Source organism: Tribolium castaneum, chromosome 7 (assembly GCF_031307605.1).
Source record: "Tribolium castaneum strain GA2 chromosome 7, icTriCast1.1, whole genome shotgun sequence".
Lineage (NCBI taxonomy): Eukaryota > Metazoa > Arthropoda > Insecta > Coleoptera > Tenebrionidae > Tribolium > Tribolium castaneum.
The window spans coordinates 16,876,194-16,901,541 of NC_087400.1; the positions used below are offsets into that span (position 1 = coordinate 16,876,194).

The following is a 25,348-nucleotide window of genomic DNA, read 5'->3' on the forward strand; positions in this document are numbered from 1 at the left end:
TATATTTTTGTTTATATGTTTTTAATTAGTTTTATAATAAATAGTAGTTAGCATATCTGCCTTTTATTTTCACATTACAGGTTCAGTGACTGAAAGGTGATATGGTTGCGTACTACAAGAGGTTATTGAAACTCAGATCGTTGCATTCAGAAGCGTTCACAAACAGAGACTTACTATACGTATAAAAATTAAAAACCTTTACATTACGCTTTAGTTGCTGGTTGTTCATCATCATGCGAGTAATAAAACAAAAAACTAAGCTTCCAATAAATATCAGTGATTCTGATATTTTAACGAACCAGAATCGAAGACATGGTGATTTATTACCCTCATCTATTCGATGTTTAATTGTAGGTCCAAGCAATTGCGGTAAAACTAACGTAATTATTAATCTTATTGAACAGATGAATGGAGTCAGATTTGAAAATTTATACATTTATTCAAAATCATTATATCAACCAAAGTATCAGTATTTGGAAAAGCTTGTAAAACCCATAAAAGGTTTGGGATATTTTGCATTTAGTGGATTAGAAAACAATCTTCCGCAGCCGCATGAAGCAAAACCAAATTATATATTTATATTTGATGATGTAGCATGCGATAAACAAGATCTTATGAAAGCATATTTTACTATGGGACGACATAAACGTATTGATTCATTTTACTTATGTCAAACATATTCACATGTACCAAAGCATCTAATTCGTGATAATGCAAATTTAATCGTTCTATTCAAGCAGAAAAACCTAAACTTACGACATGTATATGATGATCATGTAAATACTGATGTTTAAAAACGAATGAGATTCATCAGCAACGTAAATTTTTACCAATTACTACGGAGCTTAAAACAATAGCGAAGAAATTAGATAAAGATCAAGGACATGATGAGAATAATTTAAAAACAGAAAAATTATTAGAATCAAAAGTTGAAAGTTATTCTAAACCGAAATTTCATCCTTTTATCGATACAAATGATTCATTACCATTTTCAACTGGAGAAGATAAAGTTTCGAATCTGTCACATCAGCAAACATCAACACTCGAAAACAGTAATTTTGCTAATGTTTTTGATGTGAGTAATAAACCTGAAATTAGTAATCGGAATCATGATACTAAATTGCAAGAACATTACATTGAAGAAATGTTGCATGGCAAAGAAAATACTCAGTTTGACAAGACGTTCGGTGTAAGATATGATAAGCGTAAAGACAAGTTTTTTGTTGGATCAGAGCAAGTGGATTTCGATGATTCAAATATTATTATAAGGGATAAAGTGTATAAAGCAACGCCTGGATTATATGAATTGTTATTTAGAAAACAACCTAATAAAATTTATACTAATAATAATTTAAATGACTACAGCGATATACTACACACAACCTACGCATATAAGAGAAACTTTGATCCGCAAGATCAAAATGTTGGTACAACATCAAAAAAATATAAACAAATTATTGCTCCATTATTACGTAAAAAAATAACAATTTCGACGTCAACCCCCAAAACGAGTCGGGGTATGATTAAAGAAGTAAATGGAGATAAAATAAATTACGTACATTGGGATGATCCTAATGAACTTGTTGAACGACTTCGTTTGTTAATAGCATCTCAAGCAGCTGGTAATATAAATGATTCAAATGAAATTGTTTCCATAATTGAGGAATTACGTGAATTCAATATTATAGCTTAATACAATAAGTGATTCAAATTATAAAATGTTTAGTCGTTAATGTACAATACGTGCAGGTGGTGTATACTACTGATTGATAAGCTTGTGTCTGAGAAATGAAACGTAGACGTCGAGTTTCTTATCACCTTCAAGAATCATCAATAAAAAAAGATGTAGTCAATGAACTTCACAAGCCTGCCAGACGTAATTTTAATGGACGTAGAGTCATAATAAAAGGTATTAATGACCTCTATCAAGCTGATCTTGTGGAAATGATTCCTTTTGCTAAGGAAAATCAAGGTTTCAAATACATTCTTGTTGTTATTAACTGTTTTTCGGAATATTTATTCTGTGAAAAAGTAACTAAAGCAATGAAAAACATTCTGGAAAAATTATCAAAACCACCAAAAAATTTACAAACCGATCATGGAAAAGAATTTTATAATTCAGATTTTCAAAATTTAATGAAAGATTATGGAATTCACCATTCCAGTGTTTTTAGTACTGTGGCGCCATCTAGTAGTCAAGGGCCACAAAACGTCGGCTGAAGCCGAGGTACCGGCAAGAACGACGAGCCGGGTCGGCAGCGATAGGGGCCAGTTAGATGCCGTCACGGGTATGAAACTGGGGTTGCATAAGTGGAAACACGAAAGTATGTGGGCCACCTCCTAGGGTCGGGGAAAGAGGGGTCAAACAGCGGGTGTATAGCGCGTGCTCCAAGCTTCTTTTCCCAAACAGCCAATAAGATTCGTTTGCGCAAGAGCAATTGTGAAAAGTTGAGAAAAATTAACGGTCGTTTTGATTTTTCTAAAGATTGTGTTTCAATTGTTTTTTTCTGTTTTTTCGTGAATAAGGGTCAGAAAAGGAGTTCCAGGGGATGTAAGTAAAAATAAAACTGATTTGTAACTGTATTAATTCAGTTTTGATGTTTTTTTAGAGACGAATAACTTTCTCATGGGGTGAAGTGACGAGCAGGACTTAAATTAAATTAACAAAGTTAAGTTGGTAAGTACAGATACTACACTCCACTTAAATATCTGCTTTTAGGTAATTTGATTGGTGTTCTTCGGGTTGGTTTTTTGTCTTTGCCGTCAGCATATCGTTAGTCATGGATGTTGTTCCTCGAAAGAAGTACTGCTGCAAGTATCCAGGCTGCAACAACTGGTACTACATCAACACTCCAGAGGGCTTTGTGAACAAGCACTTTTTTGTGTTTCCAAAAGACCCTACGCAGCATCAACAATGGAGGAACATTTGCAAGATAAGTTCCAAAAATTCAGATTTTTTTAGAATTTGTGAGGATCATTTTGACGAATCTGCTTTTGTGAATGAGAGGAAAGATCGTCTAAATTTCAGAGCAGTTCCACTCGTTCCCACTGAACCATCTGACATTCATTTACTCGAGGATCTGCCACATCCAGATCAACAAAGCAAAATAGATGAAGATCCTTCTTCATCTGCTTTGTCTGAGGAAAATGTAAATGTTGTTGGTTCTTTGTCAGTTGAATCACCTTCAACGTCATCTTTTGTAAATTTGGCTTATGATGAATTATGCAGTTCCTCTCATTCGCAAAGTAGTGAAGCAATAAACAATTCAGATTCCACCATTTCGAACAGCAGCTGTTTAGAGAATCATAATGAAACCTCATTTAATGTAAACAAATTCGCGTTTCTGGATAATCAAGGTAGAGACGGTATTCTAACTAAAATTGGCTGTTCTTCCAAAGATTTGACACCGCGAAAAGAGCTGATGTACAAAGCTCATCGAAACATTCAGTCGAGGTTGTGTAGATTGAGCAAAACATTAGAAAAGGAAAAGGGTAAGGTGAAGACTTTGCAAAAATTGTACGATGCCGGAAAATTCGAGTTCATCACCGAAAATTTGAATGAAGTCACTAAGGCTTTCATTAATTCACAATTGCGAAATGTTTCCTGTCAACCGACCGCGCGCAGATGAACAGACGAGGATAAAGCTTTTGCTTTATCTTTGTACAAGAGAGTCCGAGATTGTATAAGTATTTGCAAGTCCATTTTCAATTACCCTCTTCCCGCACACTGAAAGCCATTTTAGCTAAGATTCAGTTCGATACTGGTATTAATCCAGGTATTTTGGAACACCTGAAAAATCAGGTCTCAAAAATGAAACGTGCAGATCGTTATTGTTCGTTATTGTTTGATAAGATGTCGGTTTGTCAAGGATTTCATTATGAACGAGCTAAACAGTACATCAGTGGTTACGAGGACATGGGCTCCTTGGGTCGCACTAACAAAGCAGCCAACCATGCTCTTGTTTTTATGATCCGAAGGTTGAGACTCCAGTGGAAACAAGTAATTGCTTATTACTTTACGGCAAATACAGTTAGCGCGAACAATCTAAAGTTTCTTATTGAAGAAATAATTTCACAACTTCAGAACATCGGTTTAACGGTAGTCGCTACTGTTTGTGATCAGGGCACTACAAATGTTTCCGCGTTGAATCAGCTTTGTGCCAAACAACATCCCAGGCAAGGTTTGCAGATGATTCCTCTGTTTCTCGGAAAGAAGAAGATGTACAAATGGCACAGCATGAACAAGCAATATCTTTTAACCCCTCAGAACTTAGTGATCTTCCAGAAGAAGACACACAAGCTCTAGCCTATGTTGCAGGTTGGGTGTTAAAAAGTATTGATGTTCCTGATTGTGAGCATTGTAGGAGTACGTTGTACTCTGGGGAGATTACCAATCGCCACATTCTTACTTCTTTCCGAGAAAGGGACGACGTCCAACGATTAACATATGCTAGCGATGCCGTAATGTCTTTGGTCCAAAACTTGCATGACTATTTAAATGAATTTTTAACATCAAGTGGTTTTCAGAGAAATCTGGAAGACACATTTAAAATTTCATTTAAACAACATCTTGATTTTGCAGAAAGTCATTGCACAGAGCATCCTTGCTATGATTTAATTTTAGAAAAAGCCATACCTTTTCTAATTTTTAAATTTTGCAGGGACAGGCAAAGACAGAAAACCATCTCTGACGGACATCGCGCCAAGATGAAGAGGCTGAGTTAATTTATTTTTTTGTGATTTTTTTGTGATATAGAATAGTTGTTGTGTTTATTTTGTAGTATTTTCAGAGTGTTATTTTATTTTTAAAGAATTTATTATTTTGTTGTTTTTTCAGAATATATACTTTTTATTTTCAGGGGTAAATTTTTAGTTTTATTTTATTAATAAATTATTTTATTTATTAGCGGCAAACTGATTTTTATTTTTGTTATATTTTTAAAAATATACTGCATTATTTATTATAGAAAATGTTTTTTATTGTAATGTGTGTAGAAAATTCCTTAACAGGATAAAACAGGAATAAGATTTGGTTTTTACAAATTAGATAAATGAATGATTTATCTGATTTGTAAAACCGAATTTCATTTCTGTTTGACTCTAAGACTCAGTCGGACCGAACAGGAACACGCGACATAGACGCTAACATAGAAGAGATCAAGAATACCAACTTAAAGTTGCCGTCGTTTTGGCAGAGAGACCACGCGCTGTGGTTTGCCCAAGTGGAGGCGCAGTTCCACGCGTATCGAATCAAAGCAGACCAGAGCAGATATTATACGATCGTCGCAGCGCTCGACTGCAGCGTGCTTCAGGCAGTCTCCGATATTTTGACAAACCCTCCTGAGACAAACAAATACGAAACCATCAAGACAAAATTAATATCGGCGTACAGCGACTCGCAGGAGAAACAGCTCCGGAGGCTTTTGAATGAACTGGAGTTGGGCGACCGAAAACCATCCCAGTTGCTACGGGAGATGAGAACCCTAGCAGGAGTACAGGTGAACGAGGAAGTTCTCCGTACTTTGTGGTTACAACGCCTACCGGCCCAAATTCATCTTTTGCTCTCGGCGAGCGAGTGCACCGGGCTCGAGAAGATGGCGGGCGTAGCGGATAAGCTCACGGAAATCCATTCGGCAAATGCAATGGCGTCGGGTTCCATTGCCGCCATTACAGACGCCGCAGCAACGCCATCTAACGCCGTGGCACACAACGACACCAGAGCCGAGCTGCAAACCATGCGCCCACGAAATAGCTGCGCTCACGACCTTGGTGGAACAGCTTTCCACCGGCAGAGGGCGCCGGTTCGGGAGAGACCGTTCGAATTCGAGGGAACGCGGTAGGAGCCAATCACGTAGCGACGAAGAAGGTTTGTGCTTCTACCACAACCGGTTCGGGAAAAAGGCAAGTTCTCCACTAGCGGCTAGCCCCTGCCGGTCTACAAATGTTCGCTCAGTCGAAATGTTGCGAGCGAGGTCGGAACAGTACGAACGGAGACCATAACGGACTTCTCATTTCTGCTGGGCATATTGGAATAGTGGTTTTTATGGAAATATGTTGCGCGTGGCTGGGGCTTCGCCCCAGTTAACTAAAAGGAAACAAACCCCACGACCAATTAAACTCGAAAACGTGGAACTCGAAACGTGGAATAGTGTTTATGTTTATGAACTGTACGCCACCCTAGCTCCATAAAAAAACACTATTCCACGTTTCGAGTTCCACGTTTTCGAGTTTAATTGGTCGTGGGGTTTGTTTCCTTTTAGTTAACTGGGGCGAAGCCCCAGCCACGCGCAACATATTTCCATAAAAACCACTATTCCAATATGCCCAGCTGAAATGAGAAGTCCGTTATGGTCTCCGTTCGTACTGTTCCGACCTCGCTCGCAACATTTCGACTGAGCGAACATTTGTAGACCGGCAGGGGCTAGCCGCTAGTAAGTTCTCCCAGCAGGGAAACTAGAAGGCCCGTCAGCAGTGGAGGCGATGTGTGACGGAGCAGATTCGCAGCAAAACCGCCTTTTTATTACTGACCAAAAATCAGGAATTCGGTATCTAGTCGACACCGGCGCCGAAGTTTCGGTCGTACCCAAGAGACTTGTGGGTAAGTCTACGTCGGGACAAAGTTCGCACGTGCTGTTCGCAGCCAATAACTCTCCCATCAACACTTACGGTAACAAACTCCTTCTGCTCGACCTAAAGCTGCGAAGGGCCTTTAAGTGGATTTTCATAATCGCGGACGTCGCAAAGCCTATAATCGGTGCTGATTTTTTGAACTTTTACAATCTTCTACCGGACTTACGAAACCGTAGACTAGTCGATGCGCAAACTTTGTTTTCCGTACCCGGTCAAGTCGTCCAGTGCAACACACCCCAAATTACCACGGTGGCAAAGACTACTGAGTACCACGAGCTATTGGCAAAGTACGGAGACATCACGCGTACTCTGCTACCGGGCAAACTAGCCAAAAGCGCCGTAGTCCACCGCATTTTTACCACGGGACTACCCATCGCCGAGAGCCCCCGGAGGTTGCCCCCGGAGAAGTTCAAAGTAGCAAAGTTGGAATTCCAATATATGGTAGAGCAAGGTTGGTGTCGCCCTTCCAGCAGCCCCTGGGCCAGCCCCCTCCACATGGTGACGAAGAAAACTCCTGGGGAGTGGCGCCCATGCGGCGACTATCGACGGCTTAATAGCGTCACCGTCCCCGACCGTTACCCCATACCGCACATTCAGGATTTTGCAAGCAAACTTCAGGGTAAGAAAGTGTTTTCCACACTCGATTTGGTGCGCGCATACCACCAAATTCCGGTCGCGGAGGAAGACATTCCAAAAACGGCAGTGTGTACGCCATTTGGACTTTTCGAATTTACGGTAATGACATTTGGATTGTGTAACGCGGCTCAGACATTTCAGAGGTATTTAAATTCCGTATTAAGTGACTTAGACTTTTGTTTTAATTACATTGACGACATCCTGGTAGCCTCGGAATCGCCAGAAGAGCACTTAAAGCACTTAGAGACTGCATTTCAGCGTTTAAGAGACTATAATATCGTAGTGAACCCCGCAAAGTGTGTGTTCGGTGCCCACGAAGTCGAATATACCCATCGTGTACGCGTTTCTCCAAAAGGCTGATAAAGCCTCGCCGAGGCAGCAGCGACAGCTGGATTTCATCAGCCAATTTTCGACTCGAATAACTCATGTCTCTGGTGAAGACAACACGGTAGCCGACGCGCTCTCACGGATTGACGAAATCGTCACACCTACGACAATTTCAACGAAGGAGCTCAAAAGGGAGCAAGAGACCGACCCCGAGCTTCAACAAATCCTTAAAGCGGAAGCGACAAGTTTAGTCATGAAGGAGCTGATTCCCGCCGACGCAGAAGCATCCATCTATTGCGACATTTCCACAAACAATATTCGCCCGTATATCCCACTCAGCCTGCGAAAAAAGGTTTTCGACATGTTCCATCGGATGTCGCATACGAGCGGCCGTGCCACAAGCAAAGCAATTCGCAAAAAGTTTGTGTGGCCGGCTATGGATGCCACAATGCGGAAATGGGCGCGAACTTGCGTTGCGTGCCAAAAAGCCAAGGTAAATCGCCACACAGTGGCCCCCTTAAAGTTTTTTGAGCTTCCAGAGAGTCGTTTCGAACACATTCACATTGACATTATCGGACCGCTACCACCGTCGCAAGGTCACCGTTATTGTCTGACGATGTCAGATCGCTTCACCCGGTGGCCGGAAATAGCCCCTATGGTAGACATTGTACCGTTATTGCATACTTGTTTTTTTTGGTTTGTTTATATTCGCAACAGGTACACAAGGGCGGCAGCTCTTTTTAGTCGGTGGCAGGTCGTGGGACAAGGATTTTACTATTGATGGTTTAAGTTAGCTAAAAATTTAAGGGCGCCACTCAGTTATCGATAACGAAGCTTCCAACTGAGAAGGAGATAAGAAAACTATTGAATAATCAATTAAAATTCCGTATATTAAAAGTTACTCTCATGACCAGATGGTTAAATCAACTATTGACACGAATCTTTACGTTAGAATTGGCCAATTCGCTCGCTCACATTAATTGAAATTATAAGTTATAAAAAATTACTTATAGTTACATAAAAATTGAAATTTAAAAAGGAAAATTTGAAAATTGAAATATTTTTTTTTTTTTAAGAAAGGAAATTCGGATAATATGTTATAACGAAAAGATTGGAAATCGCGAAGAACTGATATCTTGGACTTATCTGCGTCCAGTCCTTGGCCGTTTACGAGGTTCCAGAAGGTCACACCATTTGAGGAAGGGAGTCCTCCTCTAATCGACTGTAAGGGAGCCCTTCGGATACGAAATAACAGAAACTTTGAGGACCTCGGATTTTCCTCTGATCGGTTACGACATTGGCGTGTCGGACTTTAGGATGATACTGGGGTTGAGGGCCTAAAATGGGGTATTAGGGATCGGAAAAACTAAAGTTATGAACCTACTTTGGTGGTGTGCGCCCTCAAAAGTTGCTTGATCGTTCTAAGTGTCGGATTTTTAACAAATAAATAACTAATTTAAGGTCACAGGTAATTGTTGCAGATGTTCTTAACTGGACCTCTCGACACCTACTGACCGTTCGACCTCTACCCCTCCCCAAATATTTCGCGCATGATTTTATTAAGAATTTAAGTTTTTTTTATAAACGTTACACACCCCCTTTCGAAAGAGAAAAAAAAAATTACGTTTAATATACGGAATTATAATTTTTTTTTTTGAACTCATCTTAATCTACAGCTTAACCTATCTTACTCTAATTTGTTTGAACCTGGATCCAGTTCATCTATGTTAATTATATGATATACCTATCCTACTAAAATATCACGTGACTGTTTTAAAGATGACTAGTACTAGTACTCATGAAAAAATGTTGACAACGTTGTCATTTTATTTGTTGGAAAATAGATTTCGTAGATATAAACAATCGTACTTACACAAATGTGAGACCTATTACGGCCAAACTTCCTATTATTTGTGTCTCGTATAATTTAATCTGAATCTGATAAGTCTGACATAGAACCTAGGTATGGCTTAAGATCTTGAACGTGCCAATTACCCAATTTTTCTCCACTTTCGGATTCTAAGTTATAAACGAGAGGTGAAATTTTCTTTTTGATTCGACATAAAATAAATTTTGGAGCACATTTTGCTGAAAAGTAATCTGCGGCCGAAGACAAAACTTTATTTCGTTTCCACACTCGATCTCCTTCGGAAAACTCAATTGGTCTTCTCCTAAGATTATATCGCCGGGTGTATTTTTTATGTGCATCTGAACGTCGCGAATAATCTTACTAACTCCGAGTATGCTGTGTCTACTACCTCATTTTCACCTCGAGTCAGAATTTCGTCTGCTGATTCTGCCGATACCTTACCATAAAATTGACCCGATATGGGGACTTTTCGACCGAAATTAAGAAATACTGGACTGTGTCCAGTAACCTCGTGAACAGCAGTTCTAATAGCGTAACCGATCTTTGCAACATTAATATCCCAATCCCGGTGATTTTCTTTAATATAACCACGTATGGCGGTACCTATTGTTCTATTTGTGCGCTCCACTGGGTTTGCTTGTGGATGATAGCGCGCTGTAAACCATAACTTTTGAACTTGATAATTTTTTGCCAAGGATTTCATAGTTTTACCAGCAAATTGAGTGCCGTTATCGCATATAATTATCTGTGGTACTCCATAAACAAGAAAAATTTCGTCTTCAATGAAACGAACAATTGGCGCTGCCGTCGCTTGACGTAATGGATGTAATACTACATATTTAGTTAACCAATCAGTAATTGCAAGCAAATAGGAATTACCTTTCTTAGATCGAGGGAATGGTCCCATTAAATCAACCGAGATCATTTGCCACGGAAAGTCAACTTTTTTTTCCTGACCCATCAAACCGTAAGGACCCTGATTTGTAGATTTTTGAGAGCCGCAAAATTTGCAAGCTCGTACATACTTTAAAATATCCTGGCGCATTTTCGGCCAATAAAATTCTTCTGATATGCGACGAAATGTTTTAAAAAATCCAAAATGACTTGCCGTAGGCTCGTCGTGATATTCCCTAATGATTTGAATTCTGTGCTTACGGGGTATGACTAGTTTCCACTCTGATATGTTACAGTTTAAAGCTAATCGACTAGAAAGATGTTTATAAATTTTGCCATCTGTGATTTTCCAACCAACATACTTGTCTGGATATTTCAAAATTTTATTTCTCAAATTAGTACACCATTTGTCTAAATTGTCAAAATTTAAATCAAGAACTGCTATTTCATCAGGCGTCGGAATTCGAGACAAAGCATCGGGTACTACATTTAATTTACCTTTAATGTGTCTTAAATCGAAATCAAATTGACTTAATCTGGCTATCCAACGAGCTAGTCTACCGGTTGGTTCTTTAAGACGAAATAACCATGTAAGGGAATTATGGTCTGTAGGAATCGTAAATCTTGTACCTTCTATGAACGGTCTAAATTTTTCAACGGCAAATATCACAGCTAAAGCTTCACGTTCAGTGACTGAGTAATTTTTTTCAGCTTTCGAGAGTGTCTTGCTAGCATATGCAACTATTTTTTCTATTCCATCAATTTCCTGTAATAAAAGTGCGCCTAAACCTATGTCTGATGCATCACATTGCACAATAAATGGTCGTGAAAAATTTGGTGAGTTCAAAATAGGTGCTGAAACCAGTGCATTTTTTATTTTCAGGAAAGCTTCTTGAGCTTCAGAAGTCCATATTATTTTTTGACCTTTGTCTTTATTTTTTATCAAGTTATTTAATGGAGCACAAAGTGAAGAGAAATGTGGAATAAATCGTCTGTACCACGAACACATACCTTGAAATCGTTTAATTTCAGTTGTTGTTTTCGGATTGGGATAGTTTATCATGTCTTTAACCTTGTCTGGATCTGCTCTTAAACCATTACCCTCGACAATAAAGCCTAAATATTTAAGTGATTTTCTAAAAAATTTACATTTCGTTAAATTGATTGTGAGATTTGCATCTTCTAATCTTTTGTGCACCTCTTCTAGCAACAAAATATGTTCTTCAAATGTTTTTGACGTAATAATAATATCATCAAGATATACAAAAATATTTGGTTCAAATTGTGGACCGAAAATAGCGTCCATCAATCTTTGCTGGTTTTGCGCAAGTTGGCCAAACCAAATGGTAGAACACAAAAATGAAATAGGCCTCGGCTGGGTACTGAAAAAGCGGTTTTCTCTTTAGATTTATCACTGAGAGGTATTTGCCAAAATGCAGATCTTAAATCGATTGAAGACAAAAATTTAGCGTCTCTTAACATACTTAAAATTCGATCGCCATATGGGAGTGGATATGAATCCTTTTTCGTTATTGAATTTCAGCGGCGACCGTCAAAGCAAAATCTATATTCTCCACTTGATTTTTTAACAAACAACACAGGTGAATTCCAACTACTTTGGGACGGTTCTACCACACCAAGTTTTATCATTTTATCTAATTCTGTGTTGAGATTCTTTAACATAAACGGTGATAATGGATATTGACGTAACTTGAATGGTTTCTCCACACCTGTATCGATGTGACACACTAGTTTATTCGTTCTCCCTAATCGGTCTTCTGAACTCAATTTATTAAAATTGCTGATTACTCGATCTATTTCAACTTTTTCACTCATTTTGAACTCGGAACAGTTTTCTGTTTCAATTGTCAGATTTTCGGTTATCGTATTTATGTAACATCCTTTCAAATTATCTATAACATTCCATGTGTCATTTTGAAAGTCTAACGTTAAGCTAAATTCTTTACAGAAATCGGCACCTAAGATTATAGCATGGTCTACTTTTGGAATTACGACGAGCCGAAAGATCTTTACACTATTATTAAGAACTATAGGCAAGTCAACTGAACCTTTTACTTTTTGTGTAGTTCCATCTGCAGTAATCACCGTCTGATCCTGTAATTTCGCGATTTTAAACTTCATTCGGTCTAACATTGGCAAACCTTTTTTTCCAATTACCGACCTATTAGCACCAGAATCGACTAGAACACCATACTCACAGCCTAATATTGATATATTAATATACGGACGGTTATCGAACGGTTTCTTTAAAAATAATGGTAACACTTCAGGATGTTTTACTGATTTAGTCCTATAAAAGTTCGAAACAATTTCCAGCCATTTATTCCAAGATTGTTTATTATCATAGTAAATTGACCTAGAGAAGGACTTTGAGCAACTTAATATCCTCCATTACAAAAAATTATACATAACGCGAATCCAAACAATTAAACCGTATAACAACACCTTAATAATAATAAATCTGCAACAATTATCTATCTTCGTTTTAATTTATGTCAAGCGACCAAGTGAAACTTTATCTGCAAATCCGAAACGTACTTGAAAATTTATCTCGGGTAAACGCAAGAAAGAGTCAAGAAAGAGATAAGTCGTCGATTTCACCAAACAATTTACCATTAGCGAATTTTAAAATTACTGAAATATTAACGAATATGACTGACTTAAACCACGTTGGGCGCCAATTTTGTGTACCGTTATTGCATACTTTTTTTTGTTTTTTTTTTGGTTTGTTTATATTCGCAACAGGTACACAAGGGCGGCAGCTCTTTTTAGTCGGTGGCAGGTCGTGGGACAAGGATTTTACTATTGATGGTTTAAGTTAGCTAAAAATTTAAGGGCGCCACTCAGTTATCGATAACGAAGCTCCCAACTGAGAAGGAGATAAGAAAACTATTGAATAATCAATTAAAATTCTGTATATTAAAAGTTACTCTCATGACCAGATGGTTAAATCAACTATTGACACGAATCTTTACGTTAGAATTGGCCAATTCGCTCGCTCACATTAATTGAAATTATAAGTTATAAAAAATTACTAATAGTTACATAAAAATTGAAATTTAAAAAAGAAAATTTTAAAATTGAAATAATTTTTTTTTTAAGAAAGGAAATTCGAATAATATATTATAACAAAAAGATTGGAAATCGCGAAGAACTGATATCTTGGACTTATCTGCGTCCAGTCCTTGGCCGTTTACGAGGTTCCAGAAGGTCACACCATTTGATGAAGGGAGTCCTCCTCTAATCGACTGTAAGGGAGCCCTTCGGATACGAAATAACAGAAACTTTGAGGACCTCGGATTTTCCTCTGATCGGTTACGACATTGGCGTGTCGGACTTTAGGATGATACTGGGGTTGAGGGCCTAAAATGGGGTATTAGGGATCGGAAAAACTAAAGTTATGAACCTACTTTGGTGGTGTGCGCCCTCAAAAGTTGCTTGATCGTTCTAAGTGTCGGATTTTTAACAAATAAATAACTAATTTAAGGTCACAGGTAATTGTTGCAGATGTTCTTAACTGGACCTCTCGACACCTACTGACCGTTCGACCTCTACCCCTCCCCAAATATTTCGCGCATGATTTTATTAAGAATTTAAGTTTTTTTTATAAACGTTACAACATGTCCGCAGAAAGCGTCGCCAAGGCGTTGTATTCCACGTGGATAAGCCGCTTTGGATGTCCACATCGCATCACAACGGACCAAGGGCGCCAGTTCGAGTCGCAGTTGCTGACCTCGCTAACGAACTTACTTGGAGTTCGACGTTGTCGCACCACTCCTTACAGGCCCCAAGCTAACGGTCTCATGGAGCGGTGGCACAGGACGTTGAAAGCTGCCATAATGCGCCACGAGACAGACAATTGGTACGATCTGCTGCCAACCATTCTGTTAGGCCTCCGGAGCGGAGTCAAAGAGGACTTAGGGTGTTCCCCAGCAGAATTGACGTACAGTTCCCAAATACGACTGCTCGGGGAGTTTTTCTTCGATACCAAAATCGCCGTCGACCCCATGTCGTTTGCAGGAAATCTCCGCCAGCAAATGCGCGATTTGCGACCTACGCCTGCGACAAACCACGACGTGCACAAGAAAGTTTTCGTGCACAAGGAACTGTCGAAGTGCTCGCACGTTTTTCTACGAGACGACGCAGTCCGCAGACCGTTACAACCCCCGTATACTGGCCCTCACAAAATCATACAACGCAACAACAAAACTTTCAAAATCGACGTCAACGGCAGACAAGTCACCGTCAACGTCGACCGGGTGAAGGCCCGCGTTTTTGTTGCAGGACTCAGAATACATCTACACTCCAACAATTCCCCAACCCCTTACTCCACCTAGAAAGAGCACAACAGAAGGGACAACTACTCGCACGGGCCGAAAGGTGGTTATCCCCAATCGGTTTCGTGACTGAAATCACTGGGAAGGGAGTGATGTGGCGCCATCTAGTAGTCAAGGGCCACAAAACGTCGGCTGGGTTGCCGGGTCGGCAGCGATAGGGGCCAGTTAGACGCCATACTGACGACCAGGGTTGCCAACCATACGGTAATTACCGTACTTATACGGTAATTTTGTCAATTGTACGGTGTACGGTACTGCATAAATACCGTACATTAAAAATACGGTAATTTGAACAAATTAAAATGCCGATAAAACTTAAGTCCCCAATAAAAATTAATACTTTCAAGTTGCACTCTTTTATTTGAACTTCTGTGGTTTTGGTGTTGTGTAGGTAAGTTCACAAATTGTTGATCTCAATGCGCCATCTGTTACATAGCGGTGTTAATAAGAAAGTTAATGATGAAAACTCTACTTTATAGAATAAAAGGGATTGTCCGAAATTTCGCGCGTTTTTTGTAAGGTTACGTAGACTATGGCTTAATTTTCGAGGCTCCATAAAATTGAAGTGATAAAATGTCCAATAATACTAATGACAGTGATAGTGATACTGGTGGCCCTAGTGCCCCCAAAATAAATAAAGGAATTCTTCATAGGCAACAAGTAAGTTAATAAATAAAAAATATTTAATTTTTTAAGTTTAAGTTTAATACGATTTAAATATTTGATTTGTATGTATTTACAAGTTTACACAGATTTACTATTACAGACTTATCGAGTATTTCATTCGTTTGTTTTTTTATTTTAGAAATTTCGTAAAGCCTGGCTGGAAATTCCAGAATTTAAGCCATGGCTTCGTCCAGTTAGCAACGACAATACAAAAGCACAATGCTTATACTGTAGAAACGAATTTATAGCTGAATTGTCCAGCATTAAAAGACACTGTAATTCTGAAAAACATCAAAGGAAAGCATCAGTTAAAACTTCATCAAATACCTCGTTTTTGGAAAATTTTGTGAAATCTTGTGCTTCGAATACAGAAAAAGACAATGTTAAAGAAGCTGAAATTAAAATTTGTGCATTTCTGGCAGAACATAATATTTCGTTCCGAACAATGGATCATCTTTCCCCTCTTTTGTCAAAAATTTTCCCAGACTCAAAGATAGCGCAAGGTCTATCTACTAAAAAAACCAAATCCAAAAACATAACAACAAACGTAATTGCTAAAAGCCACGAAGCAGATTTAATTAAAACGTTAAAAAACACAAAATTTAGTGTCCTGGTAGACGAATCTACGGATATTGCAGTAACAAAAACGGCTTGTATTGTAGTCCGACTTTATTCTGAAGAGCAAGGAAAAGTTCAAACCTTATTGTGGAAGTTAATCCCTACATTCACCGAAGAAACGGACATTAGTACTCAAGGCACTGCGGAACATTTATACAATTTAATTACTGGTACTTTTATTACAAAACAAATTCCTTTGGATAATGTTGTGGGTTTTGGTTCCGATGGATGCAATCTAATGATGGGAGAACACAACTCTGTGTCTTCCAGATTTAAGGAAGCATGTCCTGGAATTGTCATTTTCAAATGCATTTGCCACTCGTTGCATATTTGCAGCAGTCAGGCTTGTAAATGTCTTCCGCGAACTTGCGAAGATTTGGCTCGAAATGTCTACAATTTTTTTAAGGTAAGTACCATTTTTTACTTTGGGAGAATATTTATTAATATATTATACATATTTTAGTCAAGTCCAAAAAGACAATTCGAATACAGGCAATTTCAGCATTTCGTCGAGGTTGAAGTTTACAAACTTTTGCATCCATCCCAAACTCGATGGTTGTCCTTAGGACAAGTAGTTTCAAGACTGCTGGAACAGTGGGCAGCGCTTCAATTATTTTTTAACGAAAAATATTTAGACCAACGACTTTTGGCTTCCGAACAAATTTATCACTGTTTAAATGATGCGTTTGTTAAATTATATTTAGTTTTTTTAAATTTTGTGTTACCTAAAATTAATAGTCTTAACACGCTGTTTCAGTCAGAAAAAGTACTGGTAATTAACTTACACAGTTCCATTAGAGAAAAGTATACGGAACTCCTCTTGTATTATATGGAAAATCGTTACGTGCGAACAACACCTTTAAGCGAAATAAATCCTGAAAATGGTTCTTATTTATTACCAAATTCAAATTTATATCTTGGAGTAGACGTGATGAACGAAATTAAAAAACCGGAAATAAACAATAATGAAGAAGCTTTGAATGATTTTTATGATCGATGTAAAAAATTTTTTCAGGTTTTGTGTAGGGAAATAAAAAAACGATTTAATTTTGATGACGTTATTTTGTCTCAGTTATATATTTTTTCGCCTAAGAATTCTCTTTCTTATGATGTTCGAAAAAAATATCCATCTTTATTTCCCTTACTTGTAACACTAAACAGATTTCATAAGACTGAAGATCGCCAGTCTATTGATGATCAGTGGCGGCTTTTACCCCAATATGTATTTCCCGAAAATACACTTATAAGTGTAAGTGATGAAGTTGATATATTTTGGGGTAAAATTCTAAAATTTTCGGATGACACTGACAATTTTATATTTAAAGATTTAGCCAGATTTGTGTTAAATATATTAAGTTTACCGCATTCTAACGCAGCTTGCGAACGAGTCTTTTCACAAACTAATCTAATCAAGACAAAAAGTCGAAATAGACTCATAACAGAAACATTAAATGGTGTTTTGTTAAGCAAACAGTGCGTTAGCATGTCAGGTAATTGCATCGATTTTAAAGTTAATTCCGACATGCTAAGCCGCATGACAACCACCGAGTTGTATGGCAAAAAATCCGCTTCTCATTCTAGTTTTCAAAGTACTGCCACAGCTTCTGCTTTAGAAAATGCAGATTCTGACGCAGAAGAGGACTTTTTATTTTCGTTAGAGACTGATGAATAATGCAGAAGAGGTCATTTTATGTTCCTTACATACTGATGAATAATTTTTTTATTTATTTTTTAATTTATTTTTTGTTTATGTTTCTGGAGTTTATTTTTTGTTGTTTTTTTTATTAATATAGAATTCGAATTTAATTTTTTTTTATCAAAATTCCCTGCTTCCTCAGATGTACGGTATTCATAAAGCTTGGTACGGAATTTTGAATTGCGCGTTACGGTAATGCGCAATCAAAAAGTTGGCCACACTGCTGACGACAGTAGTTCTCGCGAGTAACTGATCCGATTTCATTCTTTGTATTTATATTTTGAATAGATGTTAGTGTTTGATTGAACGGTTTTTATTGCTCAAGGCTCCTTGACCCACAAGATACCACCACAGTACCAAAAAAGCTTCTATTGTTGAAAAGGTTAATCGCACTTTAAAAAATATAATGTGGAAACGAATCAGTCTTCAAGGTCATTATAAATGGATACATCTGTTAGATGATGTGGTAAATTTGTATAACAACACATTTCATCAAATGAAACCATCAGAAGTGAACGAAAATAATGAAAAGAAAATTTTAAATCAAGCATTTACTCATATAAAATTAGCCCATAAAAATAATAATATTTAAAATTGGTGATCACGTCAGAATAAGTAAGTTTTTGATAAAGGATATACTCCCTATTGGTCAAATGAAATTTTCACAATTAAGGAAATTAAATTAACCAATCCGACAACATATTTGTTGTGTGATGAGAAGGGGGAAGATATATCAGCCAGATTTTATGAGATGGAGCTTCAGAAAGTAAAACATCCCAACGTCTACTTTGTTAAAATTGTTAAAAAACGTGGAAATAAATTGTATGTGAAGTGGTTAGGTTTTAGCAATAAACACAATAGTTGGATTGAAAAGAATAGTATTGCTTAAAACAACATGCATTTGTATGTATGTGATATTCAGGGGATACCAGAATTTGTTGTTAAAGAATTAACTATAATGGATGCTCAATCAATTCAACATAATCTCTTTAAACCTTCTAAACCATATGAAGATATAGATTTATTATAGAAAACAGGTGAAATATCTGGAAAGATATCATTTACTACGCTATAACGATGGACTTGAAGCACAGAAGAATGTCGTTGGGATTATCCGAAAATTTCTTCATTTGACTGAATTGAAAAACAGTGAATCTGATATCTTCATCTAAGTAAAAGGACACGTAAAAGAAGATTTCCTACAAAAAATTTTACTCGACTCATGTGTTCGAATAGTCAACTTAGAAAAAATCAACGAATCACCCAAGTTATGTAAAACAAGAAGAAGATGTGAATTTCATAATCTAGATAATTATGATTTTATGTGTTCGTTAAATAATGCTAAATGTATTTATGAATGGTTATGTACAAAACTTATTCCTCAGTAATAAATTCTTGTATAAAAACTTAATGAGTTTTATTCCATCATATGTGTTAAATTTAAATCCTCGAGACATGATGTCAGCAAATTTTCTTAAGTTACGTAGATATTAACACGTGAAAGTCTACATCCCACAAAGTCTGATATCGACGCCTACACGCTACACATGTATTCGAGGAAACGTAAAGAGTTGTTGATAATATGGGTTGGGAAAGGTTTAGAAAATGCATGAATAAATATTGCAAAGTTTATTTAAAATATCTCATTATACATATACATAAAATAGACTAAAACAATATATATACTGTTACGACCAAAATCAGCCAGGCGCTGATTAAGGACACGGCGGGAATCGAGGCGGCGCGATAGACACAACAACCAGGCGATGAGCGGTGAGACGGCGCGGCAGCAGTGTCGAATCAACGGCGACACGGTGGTTGTGTGCTTTTACTTTGTATTTAAAACTTTCTTGAAAATAAAGTTATTTCGAAAAAGTCTTCTAACAAATCAGAAGTGGGATTATTTCACGTGCTAGTTGGTGAAATTTGAGTGGCGTAATTGAAAGTGCGGCGAAATTAGCTTCAAGGACTTGCTCGGGTGAAAAACGTCAGCGCAAAAACGGCGATAAGAAAAGTCGACTGTTACTTTGGGTGTGGCAAGACGAATTTCGGCGAAAAGTGTTCTAAAAATGTCTGAGGAGCAAAGAGGCGACGAAGAGGGAATTACTTTGACGATGGACGAAGACATCGACTTGGAGGAGGCGGCCCCAAGGACGATTTCGGCGACAACCCAGGTGACGTCAGAGACCTTGGATAACCCAATTGCGCGTACCCTGGAGCAATTATTGGGATCGGAGTTAAAATCCCAAATCGAAAAGGCGGTAAAAAGGCAGGCGGCACTAATTTTAGGCGAAATTACTGATACCCAGGCGGCGGGTACAGAGGGGGCGGAGGTAACCTTACGCAATAGGATAGCTGAGATGGGCGCGTCGGCACAGCAATCGCCGGCGACAGGCTCTGATTGTTCTACAGTGCGGAGCTGGAAAATTGGAGCCGAAATTGTCGACTATTTTGACCCAGATGATGCTGATTGCAATATCGAGAGGTGGCTCGCAAAAATTGACCAGCTGGGGCAAGTTCACGGGTGGTCAGAATTGGAAAAGGCGGGCATTATGCAATCACGATTGATGGGGGCGGCGAAAGCATGGTTTAATCATTTAGGCGAATACAATTTGACCTGGGATTCTTGGAAGGCGAGACTCCGAATGGCGTTTCCTCGGCGACAGGACTTTGCCATTACTCTCGAAGAATTAGTACAGCGTCAAAAGTTACCAGGCGAGGTAATGACGAAGTACTATCACGAGAAGTTGGCGCTATGTGACAGAGTCGGCATTTCTGGCGAGAATGCTGTCGCTGTGATCATAAGGGGGCTGCCAAAGGAGCTTCGTGCAAATGCATACGCGACTAGAAGTACCACCCCAGAGGCGCTGTATAACAACTTTCTTGTGGGACTGGAGTTTTATGAATATCGTGGGGCGACGGCAAAGGCTGAACGGGTGACACGGCGTGAGTCAACCTCCTCCGGCCAGGCGATGAAACGGCGATCGGACCAACCAGTGGCAACAACAAAGGCGAAGTCCGCATTAATTCGCTGTTTCAACTGTCAGCGATACGGTACCCACAAGAGTCGAGAGTGTCCTTACGAGAGGAGGGAGAGATGTCGAAAATGTGGGAGACCAGGACATGAGGCGTCAACCTGTAACCCCCAAGCAGACTCCACGGCGGTGAAAGGCGCGAACCCACAGGTGAGAATTTTACAATTAGGGCTAGAGAACACTTATAAAAAGATGGGTACGGCATGCGGCGCGCAAATTCGTGTTTATATTGACACCGGGAGTGAGCACAACATTTTGGCGTGGTCTTGGGCGCAAGGGCGTAATTTAAACATAAAACCAGGCGAATGGATACTACAGGGGTTTGCAGGCGGGCAAGGTGTAGCGATTGGCGAGGCGACATTTGACATTAAGGTTGATGAGGTAACATTGAGTATCACGGCGTTGATAACCAAGTGTGATCTCGGGCGAATCGAGCTCATCTTGGGTCAACCAGCAATTAGTACCTCCGACGTAGCACTTGTAGCGAAAGGCGATAAAGCATGCGTTATCAGGGACGAAAATCTTTTCGAAGTTTTTAAGAACTTAACCTTGGAGACGGACCGACCAAGGCCACGAATCCTCGTGAAGGAGGATACAGTTAACCCGGCGGGGCTGTCACTCCAAATGGACGTTACAATAACTGATTGTGAAATAGGCGAAATAGTTTCAATGGCTCCTGTGACGTTTCAAAGCAAGGACGACATGGTGGCGATACCCGGTGGCGTGTTAAAATGCCGAGACGACAACAAAATCCTCATCACAAATCTTGCACCCAGAACACTGGTTTGGAAGGCTGGACGATTAGTGACAAAGGCGGAGAGGTGCAAAGAAGGAGTTCCGGTGACAAAAGTCATGAACATTCAGCAGGTGAGCGCATGTTTTGACTTATCTAGTGTCACTGTAGGCGAAATAGGTGATTATTATAAACAACAGCTATTTGACTTATTGCGTTCTATGTCGTGTTGTTTTTCGGCGAATGATGAGGATCTAGGTTTAACTCAGTTAGGGTCCATGTCGATAAATCTAACGTCAGACATTCCTGTGTATTATCGTCCATACAGATTGTCACATTCAGAACGAGCGGTGGTTCGACAAAAGGTGCAGAGTCTGCTTGACGGCGATGTCATCAGAGAATCTAATTCAAACTATGCGAGTCCTATTTTGTTGGTCCCTAAGAAAACAGGCGAAATGCGTCTCTGTGTTGATTATAGGGCACTAAATGCAATTACGGTGAAAGATAGGTACCCTTTGCCACTGATTGCGGATCAGTTGGATCGGTTGGCGGGAAACCGATACTTTACATCCTTGGACTTGGCGCAAGGATATCATCAGGTACCAATGCATTCTGATTCAATTCACAAAACGGCTTTTGTAACACCTGATGGACATTATGAATACTTGCGAGTTCCATTTGGGTTGGCAAATTCTCCGGCGGTATTTCAGAGAATTATCAACCAAATGTTGGGCAACATGCGACATGATCAGGTCTTGGCGTACATGGATGATCTTCTGATACCTTCAGTATAGCGACGGGGTTAGAGCTACTTCGAAAGGTGTTGGAACTAATTAGAGATGCAGGCGTGAAATTGAAATTGGCGAAATGCAGTTTCCTTCAAGAGAAGATCGATTATTTAGGCCATGAGATCAGCGTTGAAGGCATACGACCTGGTCAACGCAAAGTGGATGCAGTTCTAAAGTTCCTAGAACCCTCAGACGTACATAGTGTTAGACAGTTTATGGGTTTAGCTAGTTACTTCAGAAAATTCATTCGGAATTTTGCCCTGTTGGCGAAACCTTTGACAAATCTCACGAAAAAGGACGTGGAGTGGCGATGGGGAGAAGAGCAGCAGGACGCTTTCCAGAGACTTCGTCACTTGTTGTCTGAGAGACCGGTTTTGGCAGCTTACAACAGCAGTTTTTCGACAGAGTTGCATACAGATGCAAGCAAAATTGGCGTGGGAGGAATTCTGCTACAGAGACAACCAGATGGTGAGCTAAAGCCAGTTTTCTACTTCAGTAGAACTACCACACCTCAGGAGCAGGTATATCATAGCTATGAGTTAGAAACCTTGGCGGTGGTAGAGTCAATTAAACGTTTTCGGGTGTATTTGCTGGGTACACAATTTAAAGTTGTAACTGATTGTTCAGCGGTAAGAGCAACTTTCTTAAAGAAAGACTTGGTCCCTCGAATAGCTCGGTGGTGGCTAGCAATCCAAGACTATGGCATGACAGTAGAATATAGGCCGGGCGTACGGATGCAGCACGTTGATGCTTTAAGTCGAAATCCTGTTCAGATTTCTATCGTTCATGCAGATGAGGCGGATTGGTTTCTTACAGTTCAATTACAAGATCCCAAAGCGCAGGAGCTGGTCACTGTATTAACAACCGGCGTAACACCGCGAGATGTAAAGGCGGTGTACAAAGTGAAAAATGGGCGTCTGTATAGAATAACACCAAATGGCGACAGACTTTATGTGCCAGCCACGGCGAGGTTTACTTTGGCTCACAAACACCACGATGAAATAGGGCATCCTGGTTACAATAGGGCGTTAACATTGATGAAAGAAACATATTGGTTTCCTAAAATGGCGCGATTCATGTTGAAATATGTACGATCCTGTTTGCGATGTGCCTATGGCAAAGGTGATTATGGTAAGGCGGAAGGGCGACTGCATCCAATAAAAAGGTTACCCATTCCTTTGGATACAGTACATGTAGATCATTTAGGTCCTTTCATGAGAAGTAGCAAGGGCAACAGTTACTTGCTAATGGCGATAGACGGATTTACAAAATTTGTCTGGGCGAAACCAACTCGAACACTGAGATCTACAGAGGCGATTGAAAAATTGAGAGATATTTTTGGGGTGTTTGGGTATCCGCGAAGGGTAATTACAGATCGTGGATTGGCGTTTCAGAGCAAGGCGTTTGGTGATTTCATGGCGGAAAAAGGGATTCAGCATATTCAAAATGCGATTGCTACCCCTAGGACGAATGGTCAGGTTGAAAGACCCAACCGAACCATTGAAGAGGCGTTGACGTGCAGTGCAGATTCCGAAAATCGGTGGGACGATGGGTTACCGGAGATAGTTTGGAGTTTGAACAATACAGTTAATGCGAGTACTCGATTTTCTCCGGCCCAGTTGATGTTCTCCCACAGGCGGGGCGTTGTAGCTAATTTGGCGGATAATGTGGTACAGGCGACATTAAATTCGATCGAAAACGGCGAAACCGGCGCGAACCTAGTAAAACACGGCGAGGCGGTACCACACGGCGAGGCGAGCACAACACCTGGTACCGGGTGCAGTGCGAATGCTCAGGGCGGAGCAGGGCTTAGTCAGCATGCGGGACCTTCCAGTGACGACTCGGGGTACCCAGTTCTTGCTGAAGCACTCAGTGAAGAGCTACAGGCAAATAGGGCCGAGGCGGAAAGGAATCTGAAAAGGACTGCACTACAAATGAAATCTAGGTTCGATAAAAGGCGAAAGGTTGCAACCCTGTATAAAGTAGGCGATTTGGTCTTGTGGCGTCAGTCGGCGACTGGTTGTTTGGATCCAGGTACTAATAGAAAGTTGGCGAATAAGTACGACGGACCATATAGAGTGTCACGTCGGCTTGGTAACGACAGGTACCAGATCGAGGCGATTAAAGGTATGAGAGGGTACAAACGTTTTAAGGCGGTTGTAGCGGTGGATTCACTCCGGCGCTATTGCAGTACTGCTCAGGAGGCGAATGACAAGGCGGATGGCGAGGAAAGCGACAGTGGCGAGGAAATTGATCGGTTAGATCTGATCGATCTCCTCGAGAATTAGGCTACGAATTAATGAGGACATTAATTTTGCAGGAAGGCCGAATGTTACGACCAAAATCAGCCAGGCGCTGATTAAGGACACGGCGGGAATCGAGGCGGCGCGATAGACACAACAACCAGGCGATGAGCGGTGAGACGGCGCGGCAGCAGTGTCGAATCAACGGCGACACGGTGGTTGTGTGCTTTTACTTTGTATTTAAAACTTTCTTGAAAATAAAGTTATTTCGAAAAAGTCTTCTAAAAATACATTTACTAAATAAAAATTATTCCTCAAAAAATTCTATTTTCGTTGTATTACCCATTGGACCTTTACTAACCATAAATAATTTAATATTTCCACTTTTAATTTTTTCATTTCAGTACCCAATTTGTTCATCGTTGACACGGTCAGTGAATCGATGTGATAATATGGTCGAAAATCCCTCGCAGTCAACCATAACTTTCGTCCCAAATTTTGTTGCGAGTTTTTTAAACGCCTTTACACAAAACTTTTCATTAACTTTAATACTTTTAGTGCTAACAAAAGACTCCATTTCTACATCTTTGTTTAAATTTTTAAATTCAACACTGCTCATCTTGAATACTTTCGTTTTCTTCACAAAATAGTTTGTTATTTAATTCGTACTGATGTAACTAGTTCGGAAGATGTGATTAAACTGAATTAAATTTTAGGTAGAGATGTGAAAATTGTAACTATTCGTTACTTACGTATTCGTTACTCAACGAGAATCGAAGTACCTAGTAGCGACTAAATAAAGTATTCGTTCCTTTTGCAACCAGTTACTGCGCACGTCGCACACGCTTTTAAAT

At 39.5% G+C, this 25,348-nt stretch overlaps 1 protein-coding gene and 1 long non-coding RNA gene across 2 annotated transcripts; both read left to right on the forward strand.

Annotated features, from left to right (window-relative positions):
• Positions 1 to 13,998: 13,998 nt before the first annotated feature.
• LOC103314496 (hypothetical protein) lies at positions 13,999 to 14,715 on the forward strand. Its single transcript, XM_008200747.1, has one exon. The coding sequence runs from the start codon at positions 13,999 to 14,001 to the stop codon at positions 14,713 to 14,715; it is 717 nt and encodes a 238-aa protein (XP_008198969.1).
• A 5,920-nt stretch (positions 14,716 to 20,635) lies between these two features.
• Positions 20,636 to 24,773, forward strand: LOC135266721 (uncharacterized). The gene is made up of 2 exons (XR_010334878.1): positions 20,636 to 20,880; positions 24,572 to 24,773. It is a non-coding gene; the product is annotated as an uncharacterized LOC135266721 (long non-coding RNA).
• Positions 24,774 to 25,348: the final 575 nt, after the last annotated feature.